This window comes from Chrysochloris asiatica, unplaced genomic scaffold (genome assembly GCF_000296735.1).
Source record: "Chrysochloris asiatica unplaced genomic scaffold, ChrAsi1.0 scaffold00094, whole genome shotgun sequence".
NCBI classification, from domain to species: Eukaryota; Metazoa; Chordata; class Mammalia; order Afrosoricida; family Chrysochloridae; genus Chrysochloris; species Chrysochloris asiatica.
Genome location: NW_006408612.1, coordinates 12,067,039 through 12,084,514, shown reverse-complemented (window position 1 = coordinate 12,084,514; position 17,476 = coordinate 12,067,039). Strand labels below are relative to the sequence as shown.

General features: G+C 37.0%; 1 protein-coding gene across 1 annotated transcript in view; it reads left to right on the top strand.

The window, feature by feature from the left end:
* The window catches only part of CCDC141 (coiled-coil domain containing 141), a 331,211-nt gene that overhangs the window by 75,263 nt on the left and 238,472 nt on the right, over positions 1-17,476 (top strand). The window contains exons 3-4 of the mRNA XM_006866703.1: positions 6,112-6,303; positions 14,001-14,109. Of these exons, the coding sequence (XP_006866765.1) occupies positions 6,112-6,303; positions 14,001-14,109 (301 nt within the window). The remainder of the gene's footprint in view (positions 1-6,111; positions 6,304-14,000; positions 14,110-17,476) is intronic.

The following is a 17,476-nucleotide window of genomic DNA, read 5'->3' as shown; positions in this document are numbered from 1 at the left end:
TCTGCTGTTCCTGGAATGTAAGATTACCTACTCCCCCCTTTAGGTTACAAAACTTCTACCTTTACAGTTGTGACAATCACAATTTGTCATGATAACAATTACTCACTATTGAATCATAAGAATCTTATCCCCATCTCTTTTTACCAGAACTGTCTAGACAAGATGAAAACTATTCAGTGGGGTTTCTACCTTCCCCAGCACACTCTGAAACTAAACGACCTCTTGAAAACTTGTAAACCAGCCACTTCATGCCTTGATAGACACCCCATTTTAGGTAGTCAATGTCTAAGTTGCCCATCCCTATCAACCCTGTGTACAGAGAGGTGATATCTGATCCTTGATGTGAAGACTCCTTCCCTCTCAGGTGCTATTTTGAGATACTACTTCTGTAAGTATAGCTCAAGCTCATCAAATTATAGCAATTTACACTTGCTTCCTTTATCAAATTGTTTTATCTTCCTCTATTTGAGTTCTGATCATTAAAGCATCGAAGCTAGGTAGAATAGATACTATCTGCAAGTTAGGGCGTTCTTGTGCATCTCCCCTCACTTCATAGCAGCTGGACATTTGACTCCCACCTCTAGACTTCTGTGGCTATGTCCTTGTCCATGGGCTTAGGAGTCCTCACGTCTCACCACAGTTCAGACCAAGCAGCATTTCCTCTTCTGTCTCTCATCTCCAGGTCAATGGTAGTCTATGGAATGTGGTTGAACTCAGTCCATATCTTCATTGCTGCTTTTCCCCCTCTTCCACTCACCAATAGACCAAAGTGGTCACCAGCAAGCTTACGTGTTTGCTCATGTGTTCCCTTTAAGTTTCAGTTTGGAGGGGGATTTGTCATGAAGGGATTTGATTGCTTGCCTTGATGGCTCCCCTGTGAACAACTTGCTTGTTCTTGTAGTAGCTAATCAGACTGTCAGTTTTTGTTTTTGTTTTTTTCCTGTTGATCTTTCATGAAGTAACTCTGTTCCTCTAGCTGTTCCAGGTGGTCTTTAGTCCTTTTAAGTGGGAATATCCCACCTCAGAAGGTTCTGGATGGGCCTCAGGATTTAGAGGCTTATTTAATGGGGCAACTTATAGTACCCCTTTTGGTATTCCAATCAGTTATAGGCTGAAGATGGGCTTACAAGTTTTCTGTAATCATGCTTCCTGATATTCCATTCTAGCCTACTCGAGTGTCTATTTTACAATAGTAAGCAAGGGAAACCAACATTCATAAGACAGTCAAGCATCTTAACATTATTTCCCCTCTTTTACCTATTCAGAGTATTTCTCCATCCCTGTATCACAGAACCTTATTGTTCCAAGGTTGAGTATACATCACTATTTACATATGTCCCATTTAGCCCACGCAAATTTGCGTGTAAGTGTTCATCTACCTTGTTCTTCCATCCCTTTCCCCCCTCTTGCGTATTGCACTCCCCAACACCCGGACTATGCTGTGTCTATCTCCTAACCTGTGCTTTACCGGTCCCCTCCCTCCCATCCCTGGTAGCTAACAAAGAATTTTTTTCTTTGTTTTAGTATCGCTATCTTTTTTTTTAAGCTTCATATTTTTAATGTTTCCATGTTCTTCTTCGGTTTTCATTTTCTTGGTATGTTGTGAAGTATTAATTCTCTTTGAGATTACCCTATATTTTATTAACTTTTCCTCCATTTAAAACAGACTGTTTTAAACTGCAAACTACCTGACCTCTTCATCACCTGGATCTCTGTTCCTATATTTTTTACCTTCTTTCACATTATAATTGTTTTGATCATAGACTGACCTCTCAGATCTTCTGAATTTGTTTTTGTAGTTATGTTCTGTTCTGGACTCTTCCATCTGTCAATTGAGTTCTGTGTGGTGTTTTCGTGCATGTCAATCTCTGGTTATTATCTGTTCTTGTTGGTTTTCAGTCCAAAGAACTCCATTTAGGATGTCTCGAAGTGCTGGGCTGGCTTTGACAAAGTCCCTTAGCTTCTGTTTATCCTAGACTGTTTCTATTACACCTACGTATTTGATTGACAGCTTTTCTGGATAGATGATTCTTGGTTAGCAGTTATTTTCTTTCAGGGTTTTATATATGTCTTCCTATTGCCTTCTTGCCTGCATAGTTTCTGCTGAGCTTAATCTGATTTGCTTGCCTTTGTAAGTACCATTTCCTTTTTCCTAGCTGCTTTCAGGATTCTCTGCTCATCTTTGATTTTGCAGAGCTTGATTAGTATATGTTTTGATGATTTTTTTTTTGTAAATAGTGCTGCTATGAACATTGGTATGCATATATCTTCTCGGATTGTGGCCCATATTTCTTGTGGGTAAATACCAAGTAGAGGAGGAATTGCTGGATCATAAGGTATTTCTATTTTCAAGCTTCTGAGGAAACGCCATATTGCTTTCCAGAGAGGTTGGACCATTTTGCAGTCCCACCAGCAATGCAGGAGTGTCCCAGTCTCTCCACATCCCCACCAGCATTTATTATCCTCTACATTTTTCATCTTTGCTGTTATTGTTGGTGTGAGATGATATCTCATTGTTGTTTTGATTTGCATCTCTCTAATGGCTAGTGATTGTGAACATTTCTTCATGTTTATTGGTTGCCCAGATCTCTTCCTTGGTGAAGTGTCTGTTCATGTCCTGTGCCCACTTTTTAATTGGGTTATTTGTCTTTTTCTTGTAGAGGTGTAGTTTCCTATATATTTTAGAAATGAGTCCCTTGTCTGATATGTCATTGCAAAAGATTTTTTCCCATTCTGTGGGTTCCCTTTTTACTCTTCTGGTGAAGTCTTTTGATGCACATAAGTTTCTAATTTTAGTATGTCCCACTCATCTATTTTGTCTACTTTTGTTTGTGTGGTTTTCAAAATGTTTTGTAGTCTGTGTATTCCCTGAATTAGTGCCCTCATATTTGTCCCTATTTTTTCATTGATGACCTTCATAATTCTGGGATTCACATTTAGGTCCTTAATCCATGCTGGTTGGTTTTGTATAAGGTGTGAGGTGAAGGTCTTGTTTCAATCTTTTGCATATCATTTTCCAGTTCTGCCAGCACCATCTATTGAAAAGACTATCAGCTCCCCATGAGAGATATTTAGGTGTTTTGTCAAAAATCAGTTGGCTGTATGTAGATGCGTTAATTTCTGGATTCTCGATTCTGTTCCATTGATCTATGTATCTTTCATTGTACCAGTACCAAGCTGTTTTGACCACTGTAACCGTGTAGCAAATTTTGAAGTCAGGAAATGATAGGCCTCCAATCTTATTCTTCTTCTTAAGCAGTGCTTTGCTTATCATGGGTTTCTTTCCTTTCCATATAAAGTTTGTAATAGTTTTTTCCATCTCTTTGAAGAATGTATTGGGATTTGGATTGAGATTGCATTATATGTGTAAATTGCTTTGGGCAGTATTGACATTTTCACAATGTTAAGTCTTCCTATCCAGGAACATGGTACATTCTTCCATTTTTATAAGGTGATTTTCTTTTGAGGTCTATGTTTCCTAGGGTTCATTGAGCTTCTTGGATGCTTATCTTTCATTTTTCAGGATGTTAGGGAAATTTTCTTCTAGCAGCTCTTCATTTATCTCCTCTATGGTCTTGTGTAATTCTTCCTGTTCTGGAATTCTGATAATTCTCAGGTTATTCCTCTTCATGTTGTCCCACATGAATCTCAGACTTACTTCAGATATTTTTATCCATTTTTCTGCTTGCTTTTCTATCTTAGCAGTATTGAAAGATTTGTCTTTCAGCTCACTGGTTCTGGCTTCCATCTCTCTAATTCTACTCCTTTGCCCTTTCAGTGTATTGTCCATTTCTGATATTTTATTAATGGTTTGGACCTCATTTTGTTGGTTTTGAATGGCTTCCAATGTTATTTGTATATATATATAATTGTTCCAGTAGTGCTTTCCTGACTTCTTCCTTATTTTTCTCAACCCCTCTGTGGAGCATTTGGATGTGTCTCAGTATCATTCTACTGAATTCCTTCTCAGGCAGTTCCAAAGCTTGCCCTCCTTCCAATAGGAAGTCTAGATCTACCTGCAGCTTATTTGCTTCAGTTAGTCTAGTTGATTTCTGAACACATGCCAAAATTTTTTACTATCTCTTGGGCATCTTCAATAATTAGATGAATGTATGTTGATGTCATTATTAAGCTTTCTGATTGCCTCCAGGTAGATGTGATCAGGAGCTGGGTTTCCCTGATTTCACTTTTCTCATTTTTCTTATTACTCAACTCAGAGTAACTGAGGTGTTGATTGTCTAGCTGGTGTATAGCAGCTCTTGTTTGGATGGAGGGATTTTATAGGGTATGATTGTAGCTTGTCTATATGACCACAATTGCTGTCTCTTCTTGGGTAATGTAGGTAGAAAAAGAGTCCCTCCAAGGTAAAAGGGGGACCAAAAAAAATAAAAAAATAAATAAGTAAATAAAATCACAGCAGCAAAAAAAAAAAAAAAATCCAGATTGGATACTGCAGTCCATAAGCACAAATAAATAAATAGAAAATAAAACCATGGAAAATATGAGTATGACTTTAACATCCCTCACTCAGTTGGCTGTAACCGTTCTGGGAGACCATTCCATTTTAAGCAGGTCTTGTTGACCTCTCCCCTTTTTAGATTTTGTGTGGTGTCATTTGCTGAGCAGATCCATGCCCATGCATAGTAGAGCTCTCTGGGGGTGGAGGTAGTGTGCCCACTTGCTCAGGCACCACCTCTAGAGGTACACAGACAGTGAGAGACCAATGAACAGGAAAAAATGTTCACATCTTTATCTCCGATGATTGGTCAGACCTCTGTGGTGGGAGTGCGCTTCTGATCCTGTTCCTGCTCCATCATGTCCAAAATGGCTACTCTGGCACCCACTGGCAGCCGCAGATCAAAAAAATGCCAAAATTTTTTTTTTTTTTTGCTTCTGATATAAATTACCCTAACAGTAAGCCATGATCCTTCTAAATATTCCTCTATATGTAGTTCAACGTGCTGGATTGTCCCCTGAACCTGCTTCATCTGGTATTCTGTGTTATTACTGATGGAGGTCTGTACTGTGCTTCTCCCTAATCTGTCATCAAGCCAAATGAATTGACTTTTGCTGCCTTTTATTACTTAATGTAATAACTTTCACCTTTTAACAGAAAAAACAACAAACAAAAAAACCTCATTCACTGTTTCATGTTAACTTATATTTGATCATAGTCCTGCCATTATATTTTGTGTGTCTTCCTGGAGTCCTGGTGTGGTGCTGTAGGATAATGCAGTGGACCACAAGGTAGATTTCAACCACAAAGTTGGTGGTCCAAATTCACCAGTCACTCATTGGAAACCCTATACAGGGTCTATATGAGTCATAACTGATTGATTGCACTTAACAACAAGTTTTAATCTGGAGTCCTGTTATGGCACTTGACTGCTAGCTAGAAGGTCAGCTAGTAGTTCCTTGGAAACCCTACACAGGGTTGCTATGAACTAAAATCAACACCACTTAACAAAAACAAAAGTTTTACTTTATTATACTAAAGATTTTGCACCTAATTTTTCTGTCAACTAAAAAACAAAATGTAATCTATGGTATCTTCCTCCTACCCTCAAATGAAACCATAACTTAAGCACATGTTTCCCTTCATCTTTCATATTTTCTTCAAACAATCCATGATATTGCGTACAGATATTTTATTTTTAACATTATGAATATTCTTTCCTGACTGTCTATTGTTAACATTTACATTAAGCTTTGTAAATCTATTAAGAATTAATGGTAGTTGCTTAGAATAAACAATAAGTTTCACTAGTCCCCTCATTCTTTTTCTTGATCACTCCTTTCTGGATGTGTTTCAATTTGTTTTCTCTTTGTACACATGAGGTCACCTCAACACTATATACCACTGAGGACCTGGATATATATGTGATGCATTTCTACAATATTTTTCCATGCTTAAATGTGAACGCTTTTAGTCTGATCATGCTCCCCAGTTTGCCACAATCGCCACTGCTCCCTTTTGCCTACTGATCCCAGTTTGTGCATACACTCTTTTCCTTATACCTTCTCAGACCACGTGCAGTTTCAAATATCTAAATGCTTAAAATGTAATCCTCAGTTCTCACCATGAACTACCTGTCTTTCTCTTTGACTTAGGCTTTAGAAGATCGAGTATGGGAACTTTTACAAGAAGCTGACAAGATAGCTGAAGAGAACAAGGATCAGAGTCAGGTCTACGATGCCATGGCCAACACCTTGGGTGAAGCATGGGCTGCCCTGGTCTCCATGCTAGAAAGAAGAAGGGAACTCCTCAGGTTGACTTCTGAATTTTTCGAAGATGCCTTGGAGGTTTGTGTTAAACAAAACTCCATTCTCCACATCAGTGTAAATGTTAGAACTCATGAAAATATTTTATATCCATAAATAGGCATTGCAACCTGGCTGAAAAACTGGAAGAATAGAAAGTGCAGATATAATACATAAAATACTTGATTGTCACTAAATAAAATTACTAATACTATAAATGTAGGCCTTCAAACAAAAATAACTAAAATGAATTAAAATTAAGTAAATTATTAAGTAAAAAATGGAAACTTTTAACCAACAGTCATTATAGTTTCCCTCTTTAGAAAATAGTTATATAATAATTAAATCAAACAATTAGCCCAAACTACAGGATCATTAAGAACTGCAGAGTGTTCTTGCTGGTTAAAGTTTGGAGGATAAAATTTCTTCTGCTGCTTAAAAAAAAGTAATTGCAGAATATTCTGAAGAATGACTTTAACCTTGTAATCATAATATTTTTTAGAGTATTTTTAAAGTTATGTAGCTGTGTTATCATAAGGAGCTCTGGTAGCATAGTGGTTATGAATCAGGCTGCTAACCTCAAGGTCGACCGTTCTAAACTACCAGCAGTTCTGTGGGAGAAAGATGAGGCTTTCTGCTCCCATAACAGTTTACAACCTCTGAAATCCTGTGCAGGGTCACTATGAGTCAGAACTGACTCCACAGTACTTAACAACAACAACAACAACAGTTGTGTTACTATAGTTTGAGCTTATTAAGATATAAAATGTAAGAGAAGGAGAAATCCTAGCCCCAAAAAGATTATTTCCCTCTATGATTTTTTTCTAGAATTCTGTGATCTTTAAGGTTTACAGTTTTTTAAGATGTGATATTCAAAGAACATTATCAACAGAGGTGGTATATTTGGTGTAAGACTGTTATTGGAAATTTCACGTCTGACTTTTCTGTCAAATGGTAGTGTGTTCAATTTGATGTGAGAATGTTCATTGTTTCATTGTGATAAAGCACTAGCTTTGAAAAATATGACATTTTCAAACTGAAATTTGAGACTTAAATCTAAAATAGTGATAGAAAGATTACTAATAGAACATAAAAATGAGGAGAGACAATCTCATGCATCAGGAGCCTGTTTAAAAGCAAAGGAAGGATAGTAAAGACATCACAGTAATTTTCATGGTTTGTTTTCCACCGTTTAAACACTAGTGTCCAATTCAAAATTCATTTTATGGACCATCTTGGGGGAAAAAAAAAATCCATATATAGTTTTCTTTCTGGAAATGAAATGAACCAGCTAAAGTACACCTCCCAAACCAAAAGCCAAACCTATTGCTATCAAATTGATTTGACTCATGGAGGCCCTATGTAGGGTTTCTGAGACTGTAAATCTTTATGGGAGCAGACAGGGGCCAAATTATAACTTTGTTTGTTTCATTCTATCTTAGTAAATGGGATATGAGCCCTGATGTGGCACTGTAGGATAATCACTGGACTTCTATCTGCAAGACAAGCATTATAAACGCCCAACCAGTCTCAGAGATCCTATACAGGTTGCTATCAGTCAGAACACAATAAGAAGTGGGATATAGGTGTCACCTACTTTTACAACTCAGCTCTTTGGAGCAAAGGGATTTATCTTTTTTTTAAATCTTGTTGTTAAGTAATGTTGAGTCAGTTCAAACCCATAGAACCCTCACAGAGGGATTGAAGGAGTGGCTGGTGGGTTTTAACCACCAGTCTTGTATTTAGCAGTCTAGTGCTTATCCTACAGTGTCACACCATTTCTAACACTTGTTATTATTAAGTACTTTCAAGTCTGTTCTGACTCATAGCAACCTTGCATAGGGTTTCCAATTAGTGGCTGGTGGATTTGAACTGCTGGCCTTTGAATTCAAACAGAGAAGGCAGTTCAGTGCTTATCCTATAGTGTCCTACCAGGACTTTTTTCTAACACTGTTGTTGTTGTTGTTAAGTGTCATCAAGTCGGTTCTGACCCATAGTGACCCTATGGAACTGGTGACGAGGAGCGACTGATGAGTTTGAACCGCTGACCTTGCAGTTCCAATAGACTTTGTAGTCCAGTGCATTAACCCACAGCACCGCATTTGTTTCCCAGCCAATTTTCTCCAAGATGAATAAATTTCCAGAATTACATAAAGTAAAAGAAAATATTGAGTTAAGCACTTATGCAGTCACAACCTAATTCTTACACATGAGCTTTTATTGACTCTACTGAAAAGTCTGTTTCTTGCGTTATTCTGCTTTCATTTATGTGGCTACTTTCTATTAAGCTGAAGACAGACTTCTACATTTTCTTCCCTGCCTTTTATGTGTTAACATTAGTGATTTTTTAAAAGACGGTAAAATGAACAAATCTATAACATGTTCCCTCTTGCCATTTCTATCCTGTACGAGTTGCTGAAAGAAGAAAGTGTAACTTTTAGGTGGAGAAAAGAAAAAATTCACAAGCTAAAACTTAGCAGAATTTTGAGAAGCTCCCTCTGAATAAATAATTGTTTGGTTATCTGTTTATTTTTAAAATATTTATATACAAAGTTGAAAAATAGATATAGATTATACAGTGACTCTGAAATTTTGTGAAGTTCTACAAGGAGAAAAACATCATCCACTCTCTACCATCTCTGTTGTTGTAGTTAAGTACCGTGGAGTCGGTTCCAACTTATAGTGATCCTGTACAGGGTTTCCAAGGCTGTAAATCTTTACGGGAGCAGAAAGCCTCATCTTTCTCCCACAGAAGAGCTGGTAGTTTTGAACTGCTGACCTTAAGGTTTGCAGGCTGATTCGTAACCACTACGCTACTACTATCTAGTCAATAATAATTAAAAAAATTGAATTCATGTAAAAAAAATTGATACAGTGGTACTTATGAAAATATCTCTCAATGGGGAGCAACAGTTGACAAATATTTGTTTAAAATACTACAACTCTGAGGTTTTAGATTCTGATGCTAAAAACAAGCTATTATTAAACTGTTTACATCATTTAATTGTCCACTAGCTGTTTATGAATATTTCAGTTTCTTCGCATGCTCATTGACCACTAGATATTTTTATAGATCTATGCAGTGATGTCATCAATATTTTAAATTGAAATTCATTAATGAAAAATGATGATGAACATTTTTATATGCTTATTTGCCATCTGTATTTGTTCCGTAGATAGGTTATTCATTTTTTGTCCATTTTGTATGGTCTTTTCTATTTCTATTCTTTTTTTTTGAAATATCATATATATAATCATCAGAAATCATTTATAAGATATAGGATTTGAAAAGATTATCTTCCAAAGTATAAGTTGTTTTTATACAATAGTATCTTGAAGAGCAGAGAAGTTTTACAGTTTGATGTGGTGCAAACTTTTATGGAATTTGCCTTTCTTATTGCATCTAAGAAATCTTCAAATGCATCCTATAGTGTCAATGAAACTCCAGTTACAGTACAAAATGACTTTAAAAAAAACTGAAAGTAGATTCACAAAGTTTTGCTATGTTACATTATTAATTCTATAACTCTGTTATATGTTTTACATAATCAAGTTATGTATCAAAACATTTCATCTTTTCCTTTCTAATCAGATGCTTTCTATTTATTACATATTGCCTATTTTATTGGTTATAACATCCACTAAAATGTTTACTAGATTTGCCAAGAGTAGATTTACTTGTCATGTTCAAGTTTTTACTGAGAATGTAGTCAATTTTTCACTATTATGCATAACGACAGCTGTAGGTTGTTCATGTATTGTCTGTCATTTTGCGGAATTTACATTTTAACACTAGTTTGGCCAAAGTTTTATCACTTTAAAAATGTTTCTCTACATGTAGTTGTATGGCACTGATTTTACATGTATAATGTCTTATTGTTGTGAAAGTCTTTAATGGATTATTTAATGGAAAACCAGCAATGCATTCCTGGGACATGTAATTTGATAGATTTTTTTATTTACATATTACAAGACTCAATTTCTAAAAATTTTATACAGGTTCTACACACACACACACACACACACACAGACAGACATCACCCAGCAGAGGTCTTTTTTCTCTTTGAATGATCTCCTCAAAGAAGATACTTGAAAGCAGTTATTAGCAGTGGAGTGAATGAGACATGTAAATGATGTTCAAATGCAATCCACTTACTGAACTATATGCATATGAAGTTTCATTAGAGATCCAAAATGATGTATTATATGATTGAAAATTATTGCAGAAAAATTTAAGGCTTACAGATTCCATTACTAGATGGATTATTCTCTTCTCAAATGCTGCCCAGCAATTTAGGAAGAGTCCACATTTGACAGAGGTGGGTCTCCATCAGGGTGTCCTAATGAAATGGCAGAAGCCTCCATTAGGACATGCTCACCAGGCTCTATCATATTCTATGCCATTATTTATAACTGGGTATTATGCAGCAATTGTAAGAATCAAAGCACAGTTGTTGTTATTGTTAGGTGCCATCGAGTTGGTACCGACTCATAGTGACCCCATGCACAACAGAACAAAACACTGCCCAATTCTGGGCCAACCTCACTATTGTTGCCATGTTTGAGCCCATTGATGCTGCCACTTTGCCAATCCATCTCACTGGGGGTCGTCCTCTTTCTCTCTGACCCTCCATCTTACTTGATCTCCTTCTCCAGTGACTGGTCCCTCTTTAACAATATGTCCGAAGTATGAGAGATGAAGTTTGGCCATCTTGGCCTCCAAGGAGCACTCTGGATGCACATCTTCCAACATAGATCTATTTGTTCTTTTGGCAGCCATGGCATTTTCAATATTCTCCTCCAACACCATAACTCAAATGCATTAAGTCTTCTGTGGTCTTCCTTATTCACTGTCCAGATTTTGCATGCTTATGAGGTTATTGAAAATACCATGGCATGGGTCAGGCTCACTTTAGTCCTCAAGCTGACATTTTTGCTCTTCAACACTTTAAATAGGTCTTGTGCAACAGATTTGCCTAATGCAATATGTCTTTGATTTCATGATTTCTGCTGCCATGAGTGTTGATAGTAGATCCAAGGAGAACGAAGTCCTTGACAACTTCAATATTTTCTCCATTGATAAGACTATTGTTTATTGGTTCTGTGGTGAGGATTTTTGTTTTCTTTACATTGAAATGCAATCCATACCTAAGGCTGTGGTTTTTGATCTTCGTCATTAAGTATTTTAAGTTTCTTCACTTTCAGCAAGCAAGGTTGTATCATTTGCTTATCACAGGTTGTTAGTGAGCCTTCCTCCAATCTTGGTGCCACATTTTTCTTCATATAAATCAGCTTCTCAGATTATTTACTCAGCATAAGGTTGAACAAGCATGGTGAAAGAATACAACCCTATCTCACATCTTTCTTAATTTTAAACCATTCAGTGTTCCCATGTTCTTCTGTTCAAACAACTGCCTCTTGCAGAGCTTGCTAATTGAGTAGTTATACAAAAATATTTTAAAACTTTAAATTCAATGATGAGAAGTTGCAGAAAATATGAAAAGAAGACAAGCACAGTGATAAGCTTTGGTATCTTTCTCACTAATATTCAACTTTGCATTTGTTCATCTATTTTAAAGCTAATCCAAAGGTGAACATGTTGATCAAAATGCTCTGTTAAAATTATAGTAATTACTTTTTAATTACCATTTTGAAAAAATTCCAGCCATTTTTCTACTAATACGTGTATACTGTGGAGTCCTGGTGTGGCGCTGTAGGACAAAACACTGAGCTGTAAAGTCGTTCTGAACCAGTGGTTCAAACTCACCAGCCACTCTTCAGAAACCCTATACGGGATCGCTATGAGTCAAAACTGACTTGATGGCAATTAACAACAACAACAATACTTGGGTCCTGGTTTGGTGCTGTAGGATAAGCAATTTAAACCCCAGAGCTGTTCTTCTGAAACAATATACAGTGTCCCTATGAGTTGGAACAGATTCAACAGCATTTAACAACAAAACATGGATATACAGTGTAGCGCTGAAGGATAAGCACTGGACTCCCAAATGAAAAGTCTGCAGTTCAAATTCACCAGCTGCTCCTGGAAACTCTATACAAGATTGCCATGAGTTGGAACAAACTCAATGGCACTTAACAGCAATGACCTGGATATACTAGGATCTCTGTTGGCAAAGTTGGCTAAATGTTGGGTTGCTAATGGAAAGATCACTTTAAAAATATGTCTCTACATTTGATAAACATTTGAACCCTCCTGCTGCTTCACTCGGTAGTCTGCTTCCATAAAGATTTAAAGCCTTGGAAACACTAAGGAGCGGTTCTACTCAGTCTTTAGGGTCGATGAGATGGAATCACTTCTACAGTAGTTGTTGTTAAGTGCCACCGAATTGGTTCCCAGTCGTAGGGACCTTATGTAAGATTTCTAAGTAACAGCTGGTGGGTTTGAACTGCTGACCTTGTGGTTCATCGTCCTGTACTGATCCTACAGCACCACACTACAGGAGTCATCTACAGCAGTTGCTGTTGTGTGACATCAAGTTGCTTCCGACCCATAATGACCCTGTATAGGGTTTCCAAGGAGCAGCTGGTGAGATTGAACCATCAACCTTGGAGTTCAACTGACTTTGCAGTCCAGTGCTTTAGCCCACAGCGCCACACTCATTTGAACCATAAGATCGGTAGTTCAAACCCACCAACTGCTCCTTGGAAACCCTATATAGGTCGCTATAAGTTGGAATGGACTAGATAGCACATAAACAACAACAACAAAGCTTATTTCTAAGATTATTCACTAGAGGATTTTGATAGCATTTCAATCATCTCTCTCTCCCACATTTATCTTCCACGAAGAAACACAGAGACTGGTCAGATTCTTTATCATTTAGGGTATCAACTTCCTATTCTTTTTTCTTGAAACAAGAAATATTTTCTTATTTTTGCTGTATCTAATCTTTAAAAAAATGTATATAAATAAGACATAGACATTCTTGATGATAAAATTCAAACAAAAATATAAATTGCAAATTCAACAGCTAAAAGTTCAACTCCCCTCACTCATGCTCTAATCTCATTCCTTATCATAGAAATAATCTGATGTAACCCTTTGTTGTTTTCCCTGCACACCACTTATTCTTGCTTCGTATAAAAAATAGAAGTAGAAAAAAAATTACAAAATATTCTGAAATTTGCATTTTTCAGAGTTAAAAATAAACATATGTTGTTGTTGTTGTTAAGTACCATTGAGTCAATTCTGACTCATAGCAACCCTGTACAGGGTTTTCAAAGAGCAGCTGGTGAGTTTGAACCATCAACCTTGTGGTTCAAATTGACCTTGTGGTCCAGAGCTTTGTCCCATTGAGCCACACTATGTTAGCCTTCTTTAAAAATAAATTCTTAAGTTAATTCCATTGCCTTTTATTGTTCGTGTTTTGTTTTTTTAGCAAATGTCTTTGCTTTTTTTTTTTTTTTTGCAAGTTGCCTTTAAATATTGAGAGTGACTGTATTCATTACATAGAACACAGAGATTTCAGTTGAAAAAATTTGATAGACATTTGAACAGTAAACAAGTTAGTTGATGTCAGTATATATGACACATTTCCAGGTCTGAAGCAACCCAAAGGAATGAGAAAAAAATTCTTGCCTTGGCAACTTGTAAATTGGTTGCATGTAAACATATACCCTCAAACACTGAGATATAGGCCGTGAATCCATTAAAAACATCTAAAAATGATTAAAATAGCATGCTGATTTTTATTTTTCCATCTTTCTTTCTGTTGTAGTTTGCTATTAAAATAGACCAAGCTGAAGATTTCCTCCAGAACACTCAGGAGTTTGAGAGTGCTGAATCCTTGAAATCACTTCTTCAGCTCCATGAACATCATACCAAAGGCAAGAAATATGTGTATTTCTTAAATAAGCTCTTGAAGTGTTTTAACAATGCTAATATGAGACTGCCTACGTATGACTGTGTTTTTAATTTACCTATTTGCCTGTACTTTATCTTGTTCCAAGAAAGATTGAGTAATAGTTGATTTTTCGATCATATTCTGTAGGGAAGAACTAGTTGTAGATAGTTTTAAGGGACTGTCCAAGTAGAAGGAATCTCCAAGAGATTCAGTTATTCCATCTGCCAGATTTTATTACTGAGGGCAGGGACAATTTCTATCTGGTCATCCTTGTATCCTCAGCATCTGACACAATGCTTCCCACATTATAGATCATCAATAATATTTCTTGATTAAGTATATGGTTGAATGCAGGGAATTTTTTTTTTCTAAATGTCAGTTAGTAAATGAAGGTTTACAAATGACTGTTCTGGATAAGAAATTTTCCTATTTCATCACTGTTGTTTAACAAAAAAAATTAAAAAGTAGTAGTGAAACTTTTTCTTAGATAAAGAATCTAATAAAATACTATTTTAAAATATTTTCAGCTCCCTCTTAAAAATGATAAAGGTAGTCTGATTGTTAGGCAACAATTTGAATGCTAGGCCTTTCCCACCAGGATTTTGGGACAAGTCAGGTCTGCAGAAGGGAAGGCGTTTATGAAATAATAGTTTTTTATTACAATCTTTTTCTGTGGAGGCATGTTAGAAAAACAGATAGCAATGATTGCATTTTTTCTGTCTAATATCTAATACATTTCCTAATCATTACTGCAAAATAGGCTCAGGTTGAATGGAATTTTGGTGCTGTTAAGCACCATCTACTTGGCCCCAACTAATATATATGCACAACAGAGCAAAACACTGCCCTGTCCTGCGCCATCCTCACAATCATTGTTACTCTTGAACCCACTGCTGCTGTCACTGTGCCGATCCATCTCATTGGGAGTCTTCTTTTTCTCAGACCCTCCACTTTACCAAGCATGATGCCCTTTTCCAGAGACTGGTTCATTGTGATAATATGTCCAAAGTGTGTCCTAAAACTGACTGCCTAATGCAATATGTCATTTGATTAGTTAACTCCTGCTTCCATGAATATTGATAGTGGATCTAAGCAAAATGAAGTCTTTGGCAACTTCACTCTTTTCTCTATTACTCATGATGTTAATTATTGATCCATTGGTGAGGATCTTTGTTTGCTTTACACTGAGGTGCATTCCCTACTGAAGGTTGTGGTCTTTGATCTTCATCAGTAAGTATTTTAAATCCTCTTCATTTTCAGAAAGCAAGTTTGTATCATCTGCATAATGCCAGTTAGTGAGTCTTCTTCCAATCCTGATGCTGTGCTCTTCTTTATATAATTCAGGTTCTCAGATTATTTGCTCAGCATACAGATTGAATTGTTGCTCTTGTTGTTAAGTGTCATTGAGTTGATTTGGACTCATAGTGACGTTGCATATGGTTTCCAAGGTTCAAGCTGGTGAGCTTGAACCACAGACTTTGTGGTTCACACTGACTTTTCAGTTCAGTGCATTAATCCCCAGTGCCACACTATCGACCTTGAATAAATATGGTGAAAAATGCAACCCTGACCCAACCTTTGCTGATTTTAAGCCATTCAATGTTCCCTTATTCTTTTCAAATGACTGCCTCTTGGTCTATGTACAGGTTCCTTATGAGCACCATCAAATGTTGTGGAATATCCATTCTTTGCAATATTATCCATAGTTTATCATGATCCATACAGTTGAAAGCCTTTGCATAGTTGGTAAAACACTCACTGTTTTCAGCCAGGACCATCAGCAATGATATTCCTCTTTCCAAATCCTTGGCTGAAGTGGGCTTGAACCTCTGGCAGGTCCATGTCATTGTACTGTTGCAGCCATTTTTGCCTTATACTTTGTCAATGCCTACGGTTCACCTTGAACTTCTTCCTTTAGTACTGTTGTCAATTTATCATATGCTATCTCTTGAAATGGTTGAACATTCTCCATTTATTTTCTATTTTATTTATTTTAAAAAATATTTTATAGTGAATTATGTGATAGTTTATATGGGACAACATTAGTTTTACATTCATCCTATCGTATATCATTCATTGCCATGGATACAATCCCCTCCATGCATCATCAACCAACCAAAGGGTATACCCTACAAGCCTGCTCCCCAGTTGTCAGCACACAGCCCCTCTCCCTCTCTGGGTCTAAAGTCCCCAGGTGCTCCGTTTTTTCACATCATCATCTCTGCCTCCACCCCTGGCATCACTGCTTCTCTGGGTAGTGTCCCGCTCTGCTTTTCTCCCTTGATGGTCCCAGGGACCTCCGCTCCCAGACTACAAAGTTAATCACTCCCCTCCTTGCTACAAAATGTCTACCTTTGCATTTCCAACTCTCACCATCAGTCCTAATAATAATTTTTCACTATTGTATCTCAAGAGACCTATCTGCTTTTCCTTTCATCAGCCCTGCCTAGACAGATTGGATACTACTCAGTGGAGATTCTACATTCTTCCACTCTCTGGATCTAGGTTCCCTCTTGAAAACTTGTAAGCCAGTCACTTCTTGCCTTTGTAGCCTCCCCACTTTGGGTAGCCAATGTCCAAGTTGCCCATCTGTGTCTTCTCTGTGTATGGAGGGGGTGGGACTGATCCTTGCTATAAAGATTTGTTCCCTCTGTTGAGCTACTGCATCCATAAGTGTAGGTTCCATTTGTTTTTTATACAGTGACTCTTGTGGATTACTTACATCTTTTTTTTTTTTAAGTTTTTTTGTGAATTGAGTGAAACTACAGGGCCGATCATCAATTTTACATTTAACAAACCATACACCTTGTTTCATTACAACGATTGCATTTCTCTCCATGTACCATCAGATAGCAGCATTTATCTCTATTCACTTTAGCTCTTTTTTTCTTTTTGAACACTCAGGCATGTGTAATAATTTAGAGCACATTCTTCAAGTCTGCTTCCTGGCTGCCAGCTCTTAGTCCCTTTCTTCCCATGAATCTAGAGTCCTCAGCTGCTCCCTCTCTCCATGTCCCTGTCTCTGCCTCAATCGCTGGTATCTCTGTTTCTTTGGATACCGTTTCACATTCTGCTTGTGCTCTTCTCCCTCGATGGTCCTAGGGTCCTCTGTTTCTGGACTGTAAGATTAACTATTCCCATTTTTTAATTTTTTTTTACCATTAACCCAACTCAATTTATTTATTTTATTCCTCTGGGGAAGTTCAAACCCACCAGTCGCTCCTCAGAAACTCTATACAGGAGTCATTACCAATTGAATGGCTGTTGTTATGTGCCGAGGAGTCTATTCTGACTTACGGTGACCCTGTATAGAGTTTCCTAGGCTGTAAACCTTTTTTTTTTTTTTTTTT